The 18,088-nt window shown below is 41.8% G+C and overlaps 1 protein-coding gene across 1 annotated transcript in view; it reads left to right on the forward strand.

The window, feature by feature from the left end:
• LOC126252275 (uncharacterized) overlaps positions 1–17,399 on the forward strand; it is a 41,614-nt gene extending 24,215 nt beyond the window's left edge. Inside the window, exons 3-5 of the mRNA XM_049953148.1 lie at positions 6,254–6,353; positions 17,234–17,335; positions 17,388–17,399. Coding sequence (XP_049809105.1) covers positions 6,254–6,353; positions 17,234–17,335; positions 17,388–17,399 — 214 coding nt within the window. The remainder of the gene's footprint in view (positions 1–6,253; positions 6,354–17,233; positions 17,336–17,387) is intronic.
• Positions 17,400–18,088: the final 689 nt, after the last annotated feature.

An 18,088-nucleotide genomic window follows, 5' to 3' on the forward strand; every position in this document is an offset into this window, starting at 1 on the left:
AACTGTTATTATCCACGTTTCACTTTTGGTCAACGCTGTGCTACAGATAAAAAAACCTACCGAAAATACTTCCTAACATTTCAGTTGAAATTCGATGTTAATAATCTCCTCTTTTTCAGAAACGTTTTTCTTGCTGTTGCCAGTCTGAGTTATATGTCCCCTCCACTTCTGCTATAATCTTATTTAGCTACCCAAACAGTAAAACTCGTCAGTTACTTTTACTGTCTGACTTCCTAACCTGATACTCTCAGAATATATTTATTTGATCTGACTATATTCTATTAACGTTGTTTTACATTTATTATTACTAATCTTAGTCTCTTTTAAAACTCCTATTCATCCTATTCAAGTGCCGTTCCAAGTTCTTTTTCCATTTCCGACAAATTAGAATGTCGTCGGCAAACCTCAAACCTTTCAAGTTTCTCCTTGTTTTGGCTCTGAGCACTATGGGACTTAACATCTATGGTCATCAGTCCCCTAGAACTTAGAACTACTTAAACCTAACCTAAGGACAGCACACAACACCCAGTCATCACGAGGCAGGGAAAATCCCTGACCCCGCCGGGAACCGAACCCGGGAACCCGGATTTCTCCTTGTTTTCCTTTACTTGTTGCTCAACGTACATAATGAATAAAACCGTGGAAGACTGAATAAAACTGGAGACAGGCTAAAACCCTGTCTTACTCTCTTCGCAGCTACTGTTGTCCTTTCATGTCCTTCGACCCTTATAACTGCAGACCGGTTTCTATACAAGTTTTGTAGATAACATTTGGCTCCCTGTATTTTATGGTTGCTTCCTTCAGAATCTGAAATAGAGTATTCCTCGCAACATTATCAAAAGCTTTCTACAAATCTACAAACGCTATAAACGCAGGTTACCTTTCTTCGAACTGTCTTCGAAGATAAGTCGTAGGGTTAGTAGTGCTTCGCTGGTCCTACGTTTCTCTGGGAAGCATCGTGCCCTTCCCCGAGGTCAGCTTATACCAGATTTTTCCGTCTTCTGTAAATAATTTGTGTCAGTATTTTGCAATAATGAGTCATTCAACTGATAATTCGGCAATATTCACAGTACTCGTTACCTGTTGAAAATTATACATATGAGTCTCTGATTAAAATAAAAGACAGCTGTGTATTACCTATCTGGAGACAGTCAAACTAATAAATTGAAGTAGCATAATTTATTTCTCATTTCGAGAGCAGATACTAAAGCATCTTAAAAATTGGCAACAGTTTTTGGTTCCGCATATGTAAAGACAGAAAGCAACGATAATATTTTAAAATTCTAAAGAAGAAGATTTACTTTTTGTTGAGACTTGATAAGAAATTGCATTTGCACCTTCTAAAAGCGCACTGTTATTGCATTACATGGGAAAATTATTATTTATTGCACAAATAAATCAAATATTCTCCAGAAAAAACAATGGCGGCCTGAGATTTATGTAGCAGAAAAGGTGGCATAATTGAAGGCCGTTTTCCTAAGTCACTGTGAACAGCCTTTTTACTGATGATCAGTACGTTTCAGAGGCCATTAAAGTACCGCGGGAACAATTGTGAACACGCGTTTAGTAGTAGAGAGAGGGATCAAGAAAAGGCATTATATCGATCGAAGGATACTGACACAAGTGAAGAAAGTTTTCTTCAATGAAAGAGATCTACTGTTGTCAGTATTGAAATGCAGTAACTGAAATTCAATTGAGAAAGGAGTGCCGAAACTAAGGATTTGCATCGCAGATATGTACGCGAAATAAACACGGACTGTGCGAAAAACAGAGAAGAATAAACGAGACGTATGTGAAATGTGGTCCGGCCAAACAATGTTGACAGATTAGTGAATAGATACAGTATGAAATACAGAGATTATAGAAAGAATAGGAGAGGGAAAAACCCTTATCAACAGAGCAAAAATGATGATTAGAGTTTAACGTCCCGTCGACATTGTGGCCATTAGAGATGGAACACAAACTCAGATGACGAAAGGATTCGGAAGGCAATTGGTCGTACCATTTTCAAAGGAATAATCCTGGTGTTCGCCTTCAGGGACTTAGGGAAATCATGGAAAACCTAAATCCTGATGGACGGACACGGATTTGATCCATCATCCTCCCTAATGGGACTCCAGTGTGCTGACCACTCGCTCTGTAACGTTACAATAAATGAATGGGACCTATTAAGATATTCAACAGTAGGTAACTTAAAACTGAAAGGAGCAGCAGAGGAGAAAAAGTTCTTGGGACAAAAAAAATTTGCGGTATATAAGAAGGATTGTTAAGGATGCTGATTATAAGGGCAGACTTATTGTCTTAGATTTTAAGTACAATACCTAGCTATATAGCGTAGAGAAGATTAACATTAGCCTGGAAGAGGGAGAGGACGCTCACAAACTAGTGGGAACCAATACCTGAGGGGGAAAAAATTAAAACGGGGATTGGCCTCCATGCATCCAAATAATGAATCTTCTTCAGAACTGCGACACTTCGCCTAGTTCAGAGGCTGTTCTTCGTTTCCCTTTAGGAAATGCGAACGTAAACGTTTCATTCCTTAGGTATGAGAAATAGTCTCTGCTATGGTTCTACTTTTTATGAGTTTTAGTTAATTCACCTACATTTCTTTGTCGTTTACTAATATTCAGTCCTTGTAAGAATAAAGACGCATTAATACATGTACTAGCTATTTTGCTCCATTGTGTAATGCGCCTTAGGTATCTGTAAATGCCATACTACAAAACCTTCTGATGCTTATAGTTTACATAATTCTTGGACCATCACATGGCGATTTCACACAGTTGTGTAACACGTTATCGAAATTATGGTGCAACATGCCAATTTTTTTTTTTAAAAAAAAAAGGTTAATGCGCATTTCGGAGTAAAGCTTTGTCACCTGTGCACCAAGTAACGGTCTTGCCGCAGTAGTAACACCGGTTCCCGTCAGATGACCGAAGTTAAGCCCTGTCGGGCTGGGCTAGCACTTGGATGGGTGACCATTCGGGTCTGGCGAGCGCTGTTGCCAAGCGGATGCCCTCAGCCGTTGTGAGGCCAATTGAGAAGCCATTTGCTTGAGACGTAACAGCTGTGGTCACGAAAGCTGACAACGGCCAGGAGAGCGGTGTGCTGACCACATGCCCCTTGAATCCGCATCCAGTGACACCTATCATGAGGATGACACGGCGGTCGGTCGGTGCCCTTTGGGTGTGTTCGGATCGAGAGGTCTGTGCACCAGCTTGGGGCTGAGTGAATTGCTTTAATGTCTCAAAGCGATGTAAATACGTATTCGTGAATGTCGAGACGCTTTTTTCAAAAACTGACATAACGACAGACGAAAGTAGGCGACCTTATAAATGTGTATACAATAAATTGTTATGTCAAGATTCCCTGATTACTTCAAATATCCGGTTTAACGATTTCGGCAGGTCTGAAGGTGGCAGTAAACTGTGTTGCAGTAATTAGGTGATGTTGACATAATACATTATTGTGTAAGTCGAGATGCTTCTTCGTGTAGCATGTTAATGTGTTTTACTCACATACATGTATAGGGTACATAAGTGAGTAGCATGCGAGATGACTGCACTGTTCAGTCACATGCAAAGAAACATGGCTCTACCACAGACACTTGTGGCATTGACGTTGCAAGGCACTTCTCTTAGTAGCAATTGAAGTTCTGTGGAACAAGCGGTGTTTAGAAATGTACAGTGTCCATGAGCATACGCAGAAATTTTGTCAAAGACAAGGGAAGATTCTAAAACTGTCATTTTTTACGTAACTGATACGTTAAGTTTGAGAAAATATGTAGTGCTTCAAGAATTTGAAAGGATGTACACAAAAACACAAAACTTATTTTATTTCAAACGTTAATAGTTATCGACTCAACATTCTATGAAGGTAGGAGATTTTTTCTTTGGAAAGGAAGGGGAGAGGGTGTTTGAAAAGCTCCACCTATGTGCCTCCGCAGCCAAAGTATGGTTTAAATGCGGCGAACCATAGCAACAGTAACGAATGCGGTTAACTTCAGTCATGCTCATGAGTTTGACCATCGATTTGGTGTTTGTCGTGCGTCCTGTGGTGGGCAGAGTCAACATTTGTCAAAGGTAAATGAAAACGGTGATCCTAAACGTAATTGTAGAAAGTAACCCAAGGTTGTACGTGAGGCACGTAAACAATATACTATTGTAATTCCGATGGTTGTATTGGGAATAAAAATTTTGTAGCCCTCTATATATGTTAGAATGCACACCAAGGTTCTGTTGTCATATATGTGGCAGATATAGTATTGCAAAACTGGGTGCACCTTTTTAAAACACCAGCGCAAACCAAACTGACACACTTATGGTCGCTCCCCTCAGCCACCACGCCGAGTGCCAACTTGGTTTGCGTAGATAGTCCCACAACGACATTATAAGATACGGGCAAGCACATAATTTTAACGCGCAGCACGCTTAAACAGTTTGACAACGCGTTTGTATCTGTATGAGGTAAATTAAGTATATAATTAGGTAAAACAAGAGAAGTGTAACTGATACTAAGACTATCCCAGATAGTGAACTGACAGTACAAAGAAGAGTTTGGTGATAACTTACACACTGACACATCAGTGCAAAATGATTTGTGACTGTGTTAATTTATTTTACTTTGAAAGTGAAAAAGGTCACTGGATGAGGTTTGGTGAAACATGTCAGCACCATATATTCGAGGGGTACCGAAAAGACACCGAACTATTTTTTTGTGGGCAGAGCTTTTGGATGTAGTGCTGCATTTTGTCACTAAGAGTGCATAGAGCAAACATTCGAGAATCGGTAAGCCGAGTGCCACCGCTGAAGGTCAGGACGAGTTTCGGCACAGTTCATAGTGACAACTGTTTTGTCTGATTGTCGTTTTTGCAATGGCTGATTTTCAGGAACAATGTGTGACGATGAAATTCTGCTTTTTGCTCCGACAAAGTGGAGCAGAAACTCTTATAAAAGTTAAAAACGGCGTACGAGGACGATGCTATGGGGAAAACTCAAGTGTCTGAGTGGCTTTCCCGCTTCAGAAATGGTGAAATGTTAGTTGCTGACACACCTCTTTCTGGTTGTCCTACCATAGCCCGAACACATGCAAATTTTACAAACTTTAGCACAGTTATCAAGGAAGATCGACGACGGCCCATTCAAGAAATTCTGGAGTTGCCAGCAGTAACTTGGAGTTCAGCGCAGCGATTTGGGACAGAAGGTTTTGGAATGAAAAGGGTAGCTGCCAATTCGTGCCATGACTGCTGACAGTTGAACAAAAACAAAGTCGTGTGGAAGTATGCTATGCTATGCTTTGAAAGAAGACTCCTGAAGTAATCCAAACTTTTTCTCAAAAATTATCACAGGTGACGAAACTTGGTGCTATGCTTACGATCCTGAATCAAAGCAACAACCAAGCCAATGGAAGACTTCAAGTTCGCCTCGCCCCAAGATAGCTTGTCAGGTGATATCAAACGTTTAAAAATTTTGATTTGTTTTTTCGATGTGAGAGTAGGCGCCTGTTTAGGGTTTGTTCCGCAGGTCAGACAGTTAACCTGGCTTTCTATTTGGAAGTTTTGAAAAGATTTCGCAAACATGTACGGTAGAAGCGACCTGATTTGTGGCAATTGAGGATTGATTTTTTTCATCATGACAATGCCCTTGCTCACACAGTCTTGTCTGCACAACATTTCTTGACCAAAAATGGTATGACCTCTGTTTGTCACCTCCTATACTCACCAGACGTTGGACCGTGCAACTTTTTGTTGCTCATAGAATGAAAAAGAACATGAAAGGAAAGCATTTTGCTGACGTTGTTGAGGTGAAGAAAAAAACGACGGAGACGCTGTCAAGCATCACGAGAACTGAACTTAAACAATGTTTTGAAAAATGGAATAAAAGATTGGACAAGTGTGTTAGTGCAAGTGGAAAGAACATTGAGGGAGTTTGTGCTTAAAAAAAGAATAAGTAAGTTTAAAAAAAACAGTTCGGTTTGTTTTGGGTACCCTCTCACACATCATTGTCTCTGTGCCTGGAGACCACAAGTACGTTAGTGCAAAGTCTAATTATTATGAGCGAAGCTTATCTCAAGAATTATTTATTAGAATATGTTGCAATGGAACACTCATTCATTCATTTAACTATTTTCCCAAAGTTCTCCTTTTCCAAAAGTATCTGCTTGGCATTTTAATAAAGTTCCAATTTTTTAAATTCCGATATCAGTGCTTCATACTTTGGCGAATTGGAAACTAACCAATGCTCTTTGATTTTAGGTTTCTACAAAGACTGGAGAAGGCTATGAACATCATGGTGCTTATACAGCTTTCCTTCTCAATGCTCAATCTTTGTATGGCATTGTACCAGCAGACTAAAGTAAGCTCAATTATTTTAGCTATAACCCCGTAACATTAAAAAGGAAATACAAAAGAGGTACGCAATAACGCATAATTACTTCCTACTAAGTAATGAAAGATGCTTTACTAAAGTTTAGAGACCAGCGACATTTCTGAAAGTGGAAGAAAATCTATCTGCAGGAGGAACTGGGGAAAATTTAAATTAATATAGATTCACAGATTTTCGAGTGTATTTCAAATAGTATATGTACAATGGTCGAGGGCTAGAATCTTTCAATACTAATCGAAAAGGTGCTGGCACCAGTTTTCGATCACACATATTGTTTCGGTTTTGAATAACAAAAACATCGACAGTGGAGACCGAAGATTTCCGGCATATCGTGTCATCCTCATCCATCAATAAGCTTGCCAAAAGTGGGTGAAGGATCGGAAGAAGTTTCTTACTCTTCAGTTTGTAAACTGTCCCTAAAGGCAGAAAAATCAGCAACGATCAACAACATGAGGACTTAGAATGTAAAGAAAACTACCGCAAGACACTTAATGTATATCCAAAGATGCTGTGGTCTATAACTGAGAAAGTGTTATGATAATCTCTCCATTGGCAAAAGACCCAGGATTAGTCACCATCCAGATTTACGGGAGAGGTCAGCTACGGGCACGTCAACACGAGAAAAGCACTCCGACATCAGATATTGGATTTTAGGGCGAACCCAAAAACAGATCACATTTTGTTAGGTTGGTGCATGAGGTCGTAGCGTTTCTGTTTTGCATGTTGGTATTCCGGTGTGCTATGCTTTTTTTCTCGATTGTCTTTTTTTATTTGTAGTTGACTGTTGCTTTTTGAGTTTGCATATTGTCATTTTGTCATTTGGAGACAGGCGAGTGCAGCTGTGGACCCAAGAAAATGGAGTGCCTAGTAGAGACATGGGAACATTTCCGGTATATTCATCTGTTTGAGGTCAATAGAGGGCCGAGATCAGCGGTGGTAGCCAGAAACATTTGCGCCGTGTATGAGGATAATCTTATTGAACAGAGCATGGGAACAAAATGGTTTCCCGTTTTAAGGAGGATCGTTTAGACATTAGTGACTCTCACATTCAGGAAGACTTTCGGTGTTTGATGAAGGTCGTTTAAACACATTAATCCACAATGATGCACGTCACGGTACCCGATAACTGGCAAATGTGATGGCCTATGATCATTCCACCATCGTGGTGCATTTGCATGCAGTTGGAAAGGATGAAAAATCAGGTGTATGAGCACTGCAAGCTCTAACGTAAGCCAAAATTACGAGGGCAGTTCAATAAGTAATGCAACACATTTTTTTCTCGGCCAATTTTGGTTGAAAAAACCGGAAATTTCTTGTGGAATATTTTCAAACATTCCCGCTTCGTCTCGTATAGTTTCATTGACTTCCGACAGGTGGCAGCGCTGTACGGAGCTGTTAAAATGGCGTCTGTAACGGATGTGCGTTGCAAACAACGGGCAGTGATCGAGTTTCTTTTGGCGGAAAACCAGGGCATCTCAGATATACATAGGCGCTTGCAGAATGTCTACGGTGATCTGGCAGTGGACAAAAGCACGGTGAGTCGTTGGGCAAAGCGTGTGTCATCATCGCCGCAAGGTCAAGCAAGACTGTCTGATCTCCCGCGTGCGGGCCGGCCGTGCACAGCTGTGACTCCTGCAATGGCGGAGCGTGCGAACACACTCGTTCGAGATGATCGACGGATCACCATCAAACAACTCAGTGCTCAACTTGACATCTCTGTTGGTAGTGCTGTCACAATTGTTCACCAGTTGGGATATTCAAAGGTTTGTTCCCTCTGGGTCCCTCGTTGTCTAACCGAACACCATAAAGAGCAAAGGAGAACAATCTGTGCGGAATTGCTTGCTCGTCATGTGGCTGAGGGTGACAATTTCTTGTCAAAGATTGTTACAGGCGATGAAACATGGGTTCATCACTTCGAACCTGAAACAAAACGGCAATCAATGGAGTGGCGCCACACCCACTCCCCTACCAAGAAAAAGTTTAAAGCCATACCCTCAGCCGGTAAAGTCATGGTTACAGTCTTCTGGGACGCTGAAGGGGTTATTCTGTTCGATGTCCTTCCCCATGGTCAAACGATCAACTCTGAAGTGTATTGTGCTAATCTTCAGAAATTGAAGAAACGACTTCAGCGTGTTCGTAGGCACAAAAATCTGAACGAACTTCTCCTTCTTCATGACAATGCAAGACCTCACACAAGTCTTCGCACCCGAGAGGAGCTCACAAAACTTCAGTGGACTGTTCTTCCTCATGCACCCTACAGCCCCGATCTCGCACCGTCGGATTTCCATATGTTTGGCCCAATGAAGGACGCAATCCGTGGGACGCACTACGCGGATGATGAAGAAGTTATTGATGCAGTACGACGTTGGCTCCGACATCGACCATTGGAATGGTACCGTGCAGGCATACAGGCCCTCATTTCAAGGTGGCGTAAGGCCGTAGCATTGAATGGAGATTACGTTGAAAAATAGTGTTGTGTAGCTAAAAGATTGGGGAATAACCTGGTGTATTTCAATGCTGAATAAAACAACCCCTGTTTCAGAAAAAAAAATGTGTTGCATTACTTATTGAACTGCCCTCGTACAAAAATCGGCGGGTGGCCGTATGTCCATCTCTGTTTCGTAATCCTCAATTGGCGAATGAACAACACCAATCATGCCTATCCTGTATAATGACTGATGCCGAAAAATTGTGTCTTTATGATAACAAGGTGAAAAAGGGATGGTTGAGCTCAAGAAAGGCAGCAACTCCCCGTACAAAGCATTGTGCGCGTCAACAAAAGATAATGTTTTGGATGTTGTGGGACAGTGACGGTGTGGTGTATTGCGAATTGCTTCCCCAAGGTGTAGCCATCACTGCTGACATTTATTGTAAACAACTGTGACGTCATGCAGATGCAATCCAAGAAATACGATCAGAAAGACTGCGTATAGTGGTGCTACTCCATAATAACGCACCGCTAAATTCTGATAAACTGAGAAAAAACACTGTACAGGAGTTGGGTTGGGAAGTCATTCCGCACCCACTTTATTCACCTCATCTCCTCCCTTAGATTTTCACCTTTTCCACGCTCCAGTGAAAAACCTTCAAGGGACTTCCTTTCCGGATGAAAATGCGCATCGAATGTGACTTGACGAGTTCCCTGCCTCAAAACCATATGATTTCTGAGGTAGGGATGTTGTCATCCATATACCTCGAATTTCCTACACAAAATGTAGAGTATTTAACTCATTTTTGTCTCATGGCGGAGTGCTAAGAGCATGCTCTATCTCTCACACAGGATGTTTCCTCACTTTCGAAACCAAATGCTTCATCACATATGAAGTCTCTGAAAGTAACAGGAGAGAGAAGTTGTAAATATCGGGTTTATACTACATATCACAATATAAATTCGGTAATATAGGTGATTTTATTACGATGGTCATTTCTCCCTGTGTAGGTGGGAGACAGAAGCTTCGTTAAAAGATCTAGTTGCAACGAGAAAACGTCTGGTTACCACTCCAACTCCTGAATTATAGGTATCTGTGGTACTATAGCCCATACTTCCACCCACTCGGCGGCACGTCATTGATATCAATTTGGTAGGTTAATTAATTAGATTGATCATGAGAGTCTCTTTGCATGGTGTGTAATTTTTTCCCAGCAGTCGGATTACACTAGCCACGTAGTCCAAATGGAAATCTTTGGAGGGAAGACGATGTTCTTTTCTAGGAACACTATGGATAAAATTAAGAGAACAGATATTTAATGCTGACCACAGAAAGATCCGATCGCCACCCACATACATTTCGCATAAGCGCCATGAAGATAGAGATACGAGATATTAGCACTCATAGGGAGGCATACAGGCACTCTTTTTCCCTTGCTATATTTGCGAGTGGAATAGGAAATACACTGTATGATGGCTTGCGAAGTACGGATATAGATGTAAATGTAAATTTAGTCTGCCTATTAGTATGTGGCTCTATCCATTTATAGGCACACAAAACTCACTGAATAATGCTGTCTCTTATTATCGAGAAAGAAAAAAAAAAGGTTCAAATGGCTCTGAGCACTATGGGACTTAACTTCTAAGGTCATCAGTCCCCTAGAACTTAGAACTAATTAAACCTAACTAACCTAAGGACATCACACACATCCATGCCCGAGGCAGGATTCGAACCTGCGACCGTAGCGGTCGCGCGGTTCCAGACTGTAGCGCCTAGAACCGCTCGGCCACACCGGCCGGCGAGAAAGAAAAGACGGAACTTCTGCTGCTGATTGTCTCTCAATAAAAATCTTTATAGTAGCACCTAATTTTGTTTTTGCAGCCTCTTCATGAGACATATGTGAGGAGGTGTAATATGTCTGCCGCAACACTTAGAAGAAGCGGTTTAGAGGTCTCCCCTCAAACCACCTTTTGTCAGAGTATCACTTACCTGCTTCATGCCCATGTATCTTCCAGTCTTCGACATGTAGTTAGAACCCACCTGACTTCGATGAGTAAGAGATATCCCTCACCAACTGGCAGACACTTGCAAATTCTCTCAAAATTCCATCAATTCCCCCCAACAGTGTTCCATAGTTAGAAGGCTGTCTAGTCGTCTTCCTGTCACTGACTAGGTATAGAGCTAACACAATGAGAAAAGTAGCACACTAACATACAGGAGGAAATTCACAACCATGTAGAGTATATGTGGACTGCACAACGAAATTCAGAAGTATAACGACTACAGTTCACTGATATCGAATGACTGTCTAATAAATTTGCTCCCTGTGCGTGCCCTAATCTCCTTTATCGTATTCCAATGATTACTACGCTATAAATACGACAGTGTAATGGTGTCATTGTCTTCATTGACTGCACAGAGTCTTTTCCTCTCTCTCTCCTCATTATCTTTATGACATCCAATGGAGTAAAACTATGAGCTATAAAAACTTAACTAATGTCATGTGATAGAGAAATTTATAAGATTTTATTGCATCTCTCTCTTCCAATATATCGACAAAAATACCGTCTGTGTGTTGGCATCGAGAATATGTGGTGATCCCATTAAATATACACATACTGATCCATTTGAGCAGGTGGTCAGTGATCAAAGCTGCTTGACAGACCTTTGAAGTTTTGTCCCTGTACTGTAGGAGGACCATATCCCATAGACTATCACTCACAAGAGAGGCTTCTTGTGTTTTTTTTTCATAAGCAGTCTGATGCATAGCCAACGGCCTTGCTACAGTGGTAACACCAGTTTCCATCAGATCACCGAAGTTAAGCACTGTTGGGCTGGGCTAGCACTTGGATAGGAGTCCATTCTTTCTGCTGAGTGCTGCTGGCAAGCGGGATGCTCTCAGCCCTTGTGAGGCAAAACTGAGGAGCTACTTCTTCTTTGAGAAGTAGCGGCTCCAGTCTCGGAAACTGACATACGGCTGGGAGAGCGGTGTGCTGACTGTATGCCCCACCATATCTGCATCCAGTGATGCCTGTGGGCTGAGGATGACATGGCGGCCAGTCGGTACCGCTGTTGTGATGTGTCCGCCACGCTGAGCAGGTAAGAATGCGTGCATGGCTAGACGCAGCTTGCATGTTCCGTTAGGATCGCTAGGAAAAATGCGCCCTGTGCTATTCTTGGAAGCATTGGAACCGATTTCTAAAGCGCGACCAGTGACATCAGTATCTACAGGTAGAGAGGTATTACGCCAGCAAATGTCAACATGCGTGCGCGGGCTAGAGGCGTCTCACATATAGGACTGACTTGAGCGCACCGCTCGGCGTGCGCACCTTGGAGTTCTGTAGGGGTGCAGTTCAGTGGTATGTCGTGGCTGACGATAGTTCTAACAAGGGAACCTCCCCATCGCATCCCCCTCAAATTTGGTTATAAGTTGGCACAGTGGATAGGCCTTGAAAAACTGAACACAGATCAATCGAGAAAACAGGAAGAAGTTGTGTGGAACTATGAAAAAAATAAGCAAAATATACAAACTGAGTAGTCCATGCGCAAGATAGCCAATATGAAGAACAGTCTGAGCTAAGGGGCGTGGTGGTCCCGTGGTTAGCGTGAGCAGCTGCGGAACGAGAGGTCCTTCGTTCAAGTCGTTGAAAATTGTAATTTTTTATTTTCAGACAGTTATTATCTGTCCGTCCGTCCGTCCGATGCGAGGTAACTGCGCCGTAGTATGGGGACGCTACACCTAAACAAACACCGAAACACACGACGTCAGTTGACTACAGCGCACGGAAGAGAGAGTATTCCTTCTAACGAGGCTCCCTGGCTGGCAGTTGACTGTTCGCTACTTTGGACGAGAGTGAATTAAATACGTGAGATGTATTCCGTGGGCAATATGAATCCAGCAAATATAGCTTGCGACTTCAATAACAATCGCACGGTTTTGCGATGCGGTCGCAAAACACAGACACTAAACTTATTACAGTGAACAGAGACGTCAATGAACGAACGGACGGATCATAACTTTGCGAAAAATAAAGAAAGTAAATTTTTCACTTTAGGGAAGACTTGAACGAAGGACCTCTCGTTCCACAGCTGCTCACGCTAACCACAGGACCACAGCGCTCCTTAGCTCACATTGTCCTTGATGTTGCCTATCTTGCGCATGGACTACTCAGTTTGTATATATTACTTATTTTTTCATAGTTCCACACAACTTCTTCCTGTTTTCTCGATTGATCTGTGTTCAGTTTCTCAAGGCCTATCCACTGTGCCAACTTATAACTAAATCTGAGGGGGGTGCGATGGGGAGGTTCCCTTGTAAGGTGATTTTACTTGCAATGAGTGTATTTGTGTATTTGTACTGCATTATTTTCGGCTGCTTGAGTGTTGTGACCGTGTTTGCATAGTATTAAACATGCATTATTTTTTGAGAATTTATGAGTTGTTTTCGTGTCTGTTGCATTATTTTGTGAGCAGGGGTGCAAACTGTGCAATGCATTATTTCGACAGTTTAAGTGTTGTTTTCGGATCCGTACATCAGTGTACTGCATTATTTCAGTGATTTACCAGTAGTTTTAAGGTCTGTAGGCTGTGCGATGCATTATTTCGACAGTTTACAATTAGCAAGTGTGTCTGCAGAGCGTTTTACATGCATTATTTCGGTAATTTACGAGTTGTTTGCATGTCTGTACATCAGTGTACTTCATTATTTCGGTGATTTACGAGTAGTGTGAAGGTCTGTAGACTATTTACTGAGACCCTAAGGACCCTAAGGTGAGCGTTTTGTATCAGTATATCAAATAAACTATGTGAAATGCGTCCCTAAATTAATTGTTCCAAAATAAATAAAGTACACCCCTTCCTCTCTCCAGCAGCCCAGCACAGGCTGAGTCATTTTCCTGCCATTTCCCTCCCACCCCAGACCGCCATCTTGGATTATGTTACGGGAGGGACGACAGTGCCCTCCGGAGGCGGTACTGTGTACTAGTTCAGTTGGACTGCAGACCTCATGGTGAACACACTGGATGGAGCCACTGACTGAAATTGTTTAAATAAACACTGCATACAAAATAAAGACTTATGTCCATCCTATCCAGCAGCCCAGCACAGGCTGAGTTCTTTCCCAGCTAATTCCTAGGAAGAGGTGGTGGTTGGGTGACTTAGATTTGTAGAGGTAGCCCAAGTGACCTAATTTCCCGCCATTTTCTTAGTTAATGGCAAAATGACACTATCAAGACATTACAGGCCACATATGACTGGGGTGGATGAAGGCTGTGGAGACGTGTATGGCCAAATAGACTTGCAATTGTTGAGAAATTGACCTGCCAGGTGAACCAAGTGGTTACCAACAGTGTCTCCTGAAAGATGGTTCAGAAATCGTTTCTGCAGCAGGCACGTCCTACATGCATCCATGCTGACTGTTGTTCAGTGGCGAGAAAGGCTGGAATTTGCACGTCTGTACCGCTACTGGATGTTCACTGTGTGGTGACAGGTGGCCTTTTTAAATGAATCGCATTTTGTGGTCCGTCTGACAGAGGGCTGTTGGCATATATGACCTGAAACAACTGAAAGCAAACACCCTGCAACAATTGTCAGAAGGATCCAAAATGGGGGAGGGAGTATTATGGTCTGAGCAATGTTTTCTTGGCATTCCCTAAGTAATCTCGTCATTCTGGAAGGCGCAATGGATTAACACAAGTATACATCTATCACTGGGGACCATATTCAGGCTTTTGATAGGTGCTCACATTAACATGTCTGGACAGCGTATCTTGCACACCAAATAGGATAGTTTTGTAGTGCCTGGCACTCCTAAGAGTATCAGCATTTATGAGAAAATGTCATCTACTCCAGGGCTTTGTTTCAGCTTAGGTCTTTCGGTGCTTTGTCAAAATCTCGCAGTGTCATATCCCCCATCCCATTATCATTTGCTTCTTTCCTTTTCTATAATATTGCCTTTAGGTTCATGTCCCTTGTATAGCGACTCTATGTATTCCTTCCAACTTTGGACCTTGATTAGTACTGGTTTTCCATCTGAGCTCTTGATATTCATAAATCTGCTTCCCTTTTCTCCAAAGACATCTTTAATTTTCCTGTAGGCCTCCCCTTGTTAAACATTGTTCAAAAATGGTTCAAATGGCTCTGAGCACTATGGGACTTAACATCTGAGGTCATCAGTCCCTTAGAACTTAGAACTACTTAAACCTAACTAACCTAAGGACATCACTCACATCCACGCCCGAGGCAGGATTCGAACCTGCGATCGTAGAGGTCCCGCGGTTCCAGACTGAAGTGCCTAGAACCGCTCACCCACTCCGGCTGGCTAAACATTGTTCTATAGACATATTTGTCTTCTAGCCATTTTGAACTTTCTGTCAATCTCATTTTTCAGATGGTTGCATTCCCTTTCGCTTGCTTCACTTGCTACATTTTCTTTTTTTTTTTCAATTTTCGTCTTTTGTCGATTAAATTCAATATCTCCTGTGATGTTCAAGGATTTCTACTAGGCCATATTTTTTGTATTTTTTTCATCCTCTGCTGTTTCATACGTCAGCTAAATTTAACCAAGTAAATTACACTGTCCACTCACATTACTGGGACAACCAGTCAAAAGCCTGGATAAGCACCTTTTGGAGCCTGGACTGCTGCGAGATGTGAAGGAAGAGAGTCAAGTGAGGTTCTGGGAAGGTACCAATAAGAAATTGGAGCCATACTGACCCTAATACCATGGACAGCTGTGTTAGGTTTCTCAGTTGAGGATCCATGGCGCCAAAAGCCCGATGAAAGTTGTCCCACAACTCTCGATTGGGTCTAAATCAGCCGTGGGAACACGTTAAACTCATCCCGGTGCTCTTCGACCATGCACTTAACACTGCAAGCTGTGTGACACATTGCTTCTTCTGTTGGTGCATGCCACCATGCTGAGGAAAAACAAACTGTATGTAGGGGCAGATATGGTCCCCAAGGACAGATGCGTAGATGTGTTTATCCTTCATACCTTACAGAATGACGAGATCACCCAGGAAATGCAACGAAAACATTCCCCACATTAGAATGGTCCCTCGATTGTTGAAGGGTGTTTGCTTTCAGACGTTTCACGCCATACACGCCAATGGCCATCTGTCTCATGGAGCATAAAACATGGTTCATCTGAAAAGACCACCTGTCGCCACTCAGTGGACATTCAGTTTTTGTCGCTGATGAATGGTAGTCAGCATGGGTGCGTGAACCAGGTGCCTGCTGCAGAGGCCCATACGGGCATTGAGGAGATACAGTTGATAGTCCTTTGGTTCATTTGGACAGTCCGCTGCTTAACAGCTTCTCGACTATTTGCCTGTCACCTCTCCACAGCCATTGTTCAGCCTTGTCATTTATGGTCCATTGTGCACCACAGTTGCATCAGTGCCGTTTTTGGGTAGCACCTTTTTGCCAAGGACATGGCCGATTTCCTTCCCCATCTTTAACACAATCCGAGCTTGTGATTCGTCTCTAATGACGTTGTTGTTGACAGAACGTTAAACCCAGTCTTATTTCCTTCCACCATTTTGCCATGCACGCTATACTTTAGCCACGGCGGCATGCGAACAGTTTACGAACTTAGCTGTTTCGAAAATGCTTCCACCCTTGGTTCAAAAGCCCTTTTGGGCTTTAGAAAAACCACTCCACTTACGCATTACAACAAGAACTGTACTGATCCCCTCAATAAGCTTTAATACTGCTAGCACTGTCACCTGCTGTCTGTGAGTGGTTGTTGCACACTGACGTGAAACATAGGCAGTGGTCTCATTAATGTGACTGGACTGTGTAGAAAGAAAGCTGCTACTTCCAGAAATGTCGCTGCTTTCTCGGTTACACCAAACTGCCATTGTTTTAGCTTAATATTTACATGGTTAAGTTGGTATCTTTCAAAGAAAGCAGATTTGTAAATACGTCACGTTTACAGGTTATTTGTAATGCACCTTTACAATGAGTATGCTACTTGCCCCTGTAACCAATAGAACTTACCAATCGTCTAATCGAAATACTTAAATAATCTGTAAAAACTGAGGCTGATGAATATTTTAATTTTCTTTTGAATTCAGAGTAAAATAAAACATATGGCAAAGTGCAGACATTGCTGTCGAGTGCCACTCTATCAATTAATAATGCGAGGATTATATATCAATATGATTCTCGAAACCTTAAGCAACTAGTTTTGTCAACCAACAAAAAGTCAAAAGAATGGAAGTGTTATGTTGTAAGTAGTTTCAGGTATTATGTTACGTTCTAAGATATTTATGAAAGATAGAAACACACAAGTTTGACCTTTCTGTGATATCAAGCGGCCTCTATTACAGTAGTTTTAGCGATAATGATTAGACAGACCACGAATTTTATAATTGTTCATCTTTGTTTACTAAGAAAGTCATTTTACTTCTTGAACAGATTCCGGATTTGTCTTCAGCGCTAAAATACATACTTTATCTACCGTTCCCTACAATGAAAATCTTTTTCTACTGTTGGGCCGCTCACAGCGTAAAGGAACAGGTAGGCCCAAATAACTTTATATTTTTGTAATTTGACATGTTTTTTGGTTTAGCGGCCACGTTAGTGGTAATTCTTAATACAGTCGGTGTAGTAATATACATCTTTATTTATCACAGAACGTCAAACAGTAAGTCTATAAAATCATATTATTATATATGTGACTGTAACTAAATAAAAACTGAATACAAAACCAACAATCTGGTCACTTCTGTATCTGTACAGAAATTCTATTGAGGTGTAGAAAATTCTGCAATATAACATCTGCTCCTGAGTTAATTCGACGATAGGCTGTAGCACACCACATTTTAGAAAATCCACGTTGATATTATAAGTTCCGTTATGTCTCCTGCTGTATGTGTATTTTTTTGTTCAGTTCCTGAAGTATTACACTGGCGCTGATTATCATCCTGTGCTAAAGCTGATACAAGGGTCAGTCGATTAAATGCTGTTCTTCAGTTCTGTGTTGCCCACTATTCTCCAAGATGCTGTATTTTCTGAATTGGATTTGATGTCTTTTGACAATTCCATAAGGCATTTTCACAATGTGCAGTATATATTCCCAGTTGTTTCATTACACTGCCTACGATCCATGGTGATCCGATTGACAAGCTGTTTGAGAAATTTTTGGTATACATTTGATCACTAATTTGGATACTTTATCACCAATTTCGAACTGAACTCATCTTTGGATTTGCACCCTCTTTTGATGCATTTGTTACAATGTGATCGTTGCCTGACGTCCATGAAGTAGAT

This window comes from Schistocerca nitens, chromosome 4 (genome assembly GCF_023898315.1).
Source record: "Schistocerca nitens isolate TAMUIC-IGC-003100 chromosome 4, iqSchNite1.1, whole genome shotgun sequence".
Taxonomy (NCBI): Eukaryota; Metazoa; Arthropoda; class Insecta; order Orthoptera; family Acrididae; genus Schistocerca; species Schistocerca nitens.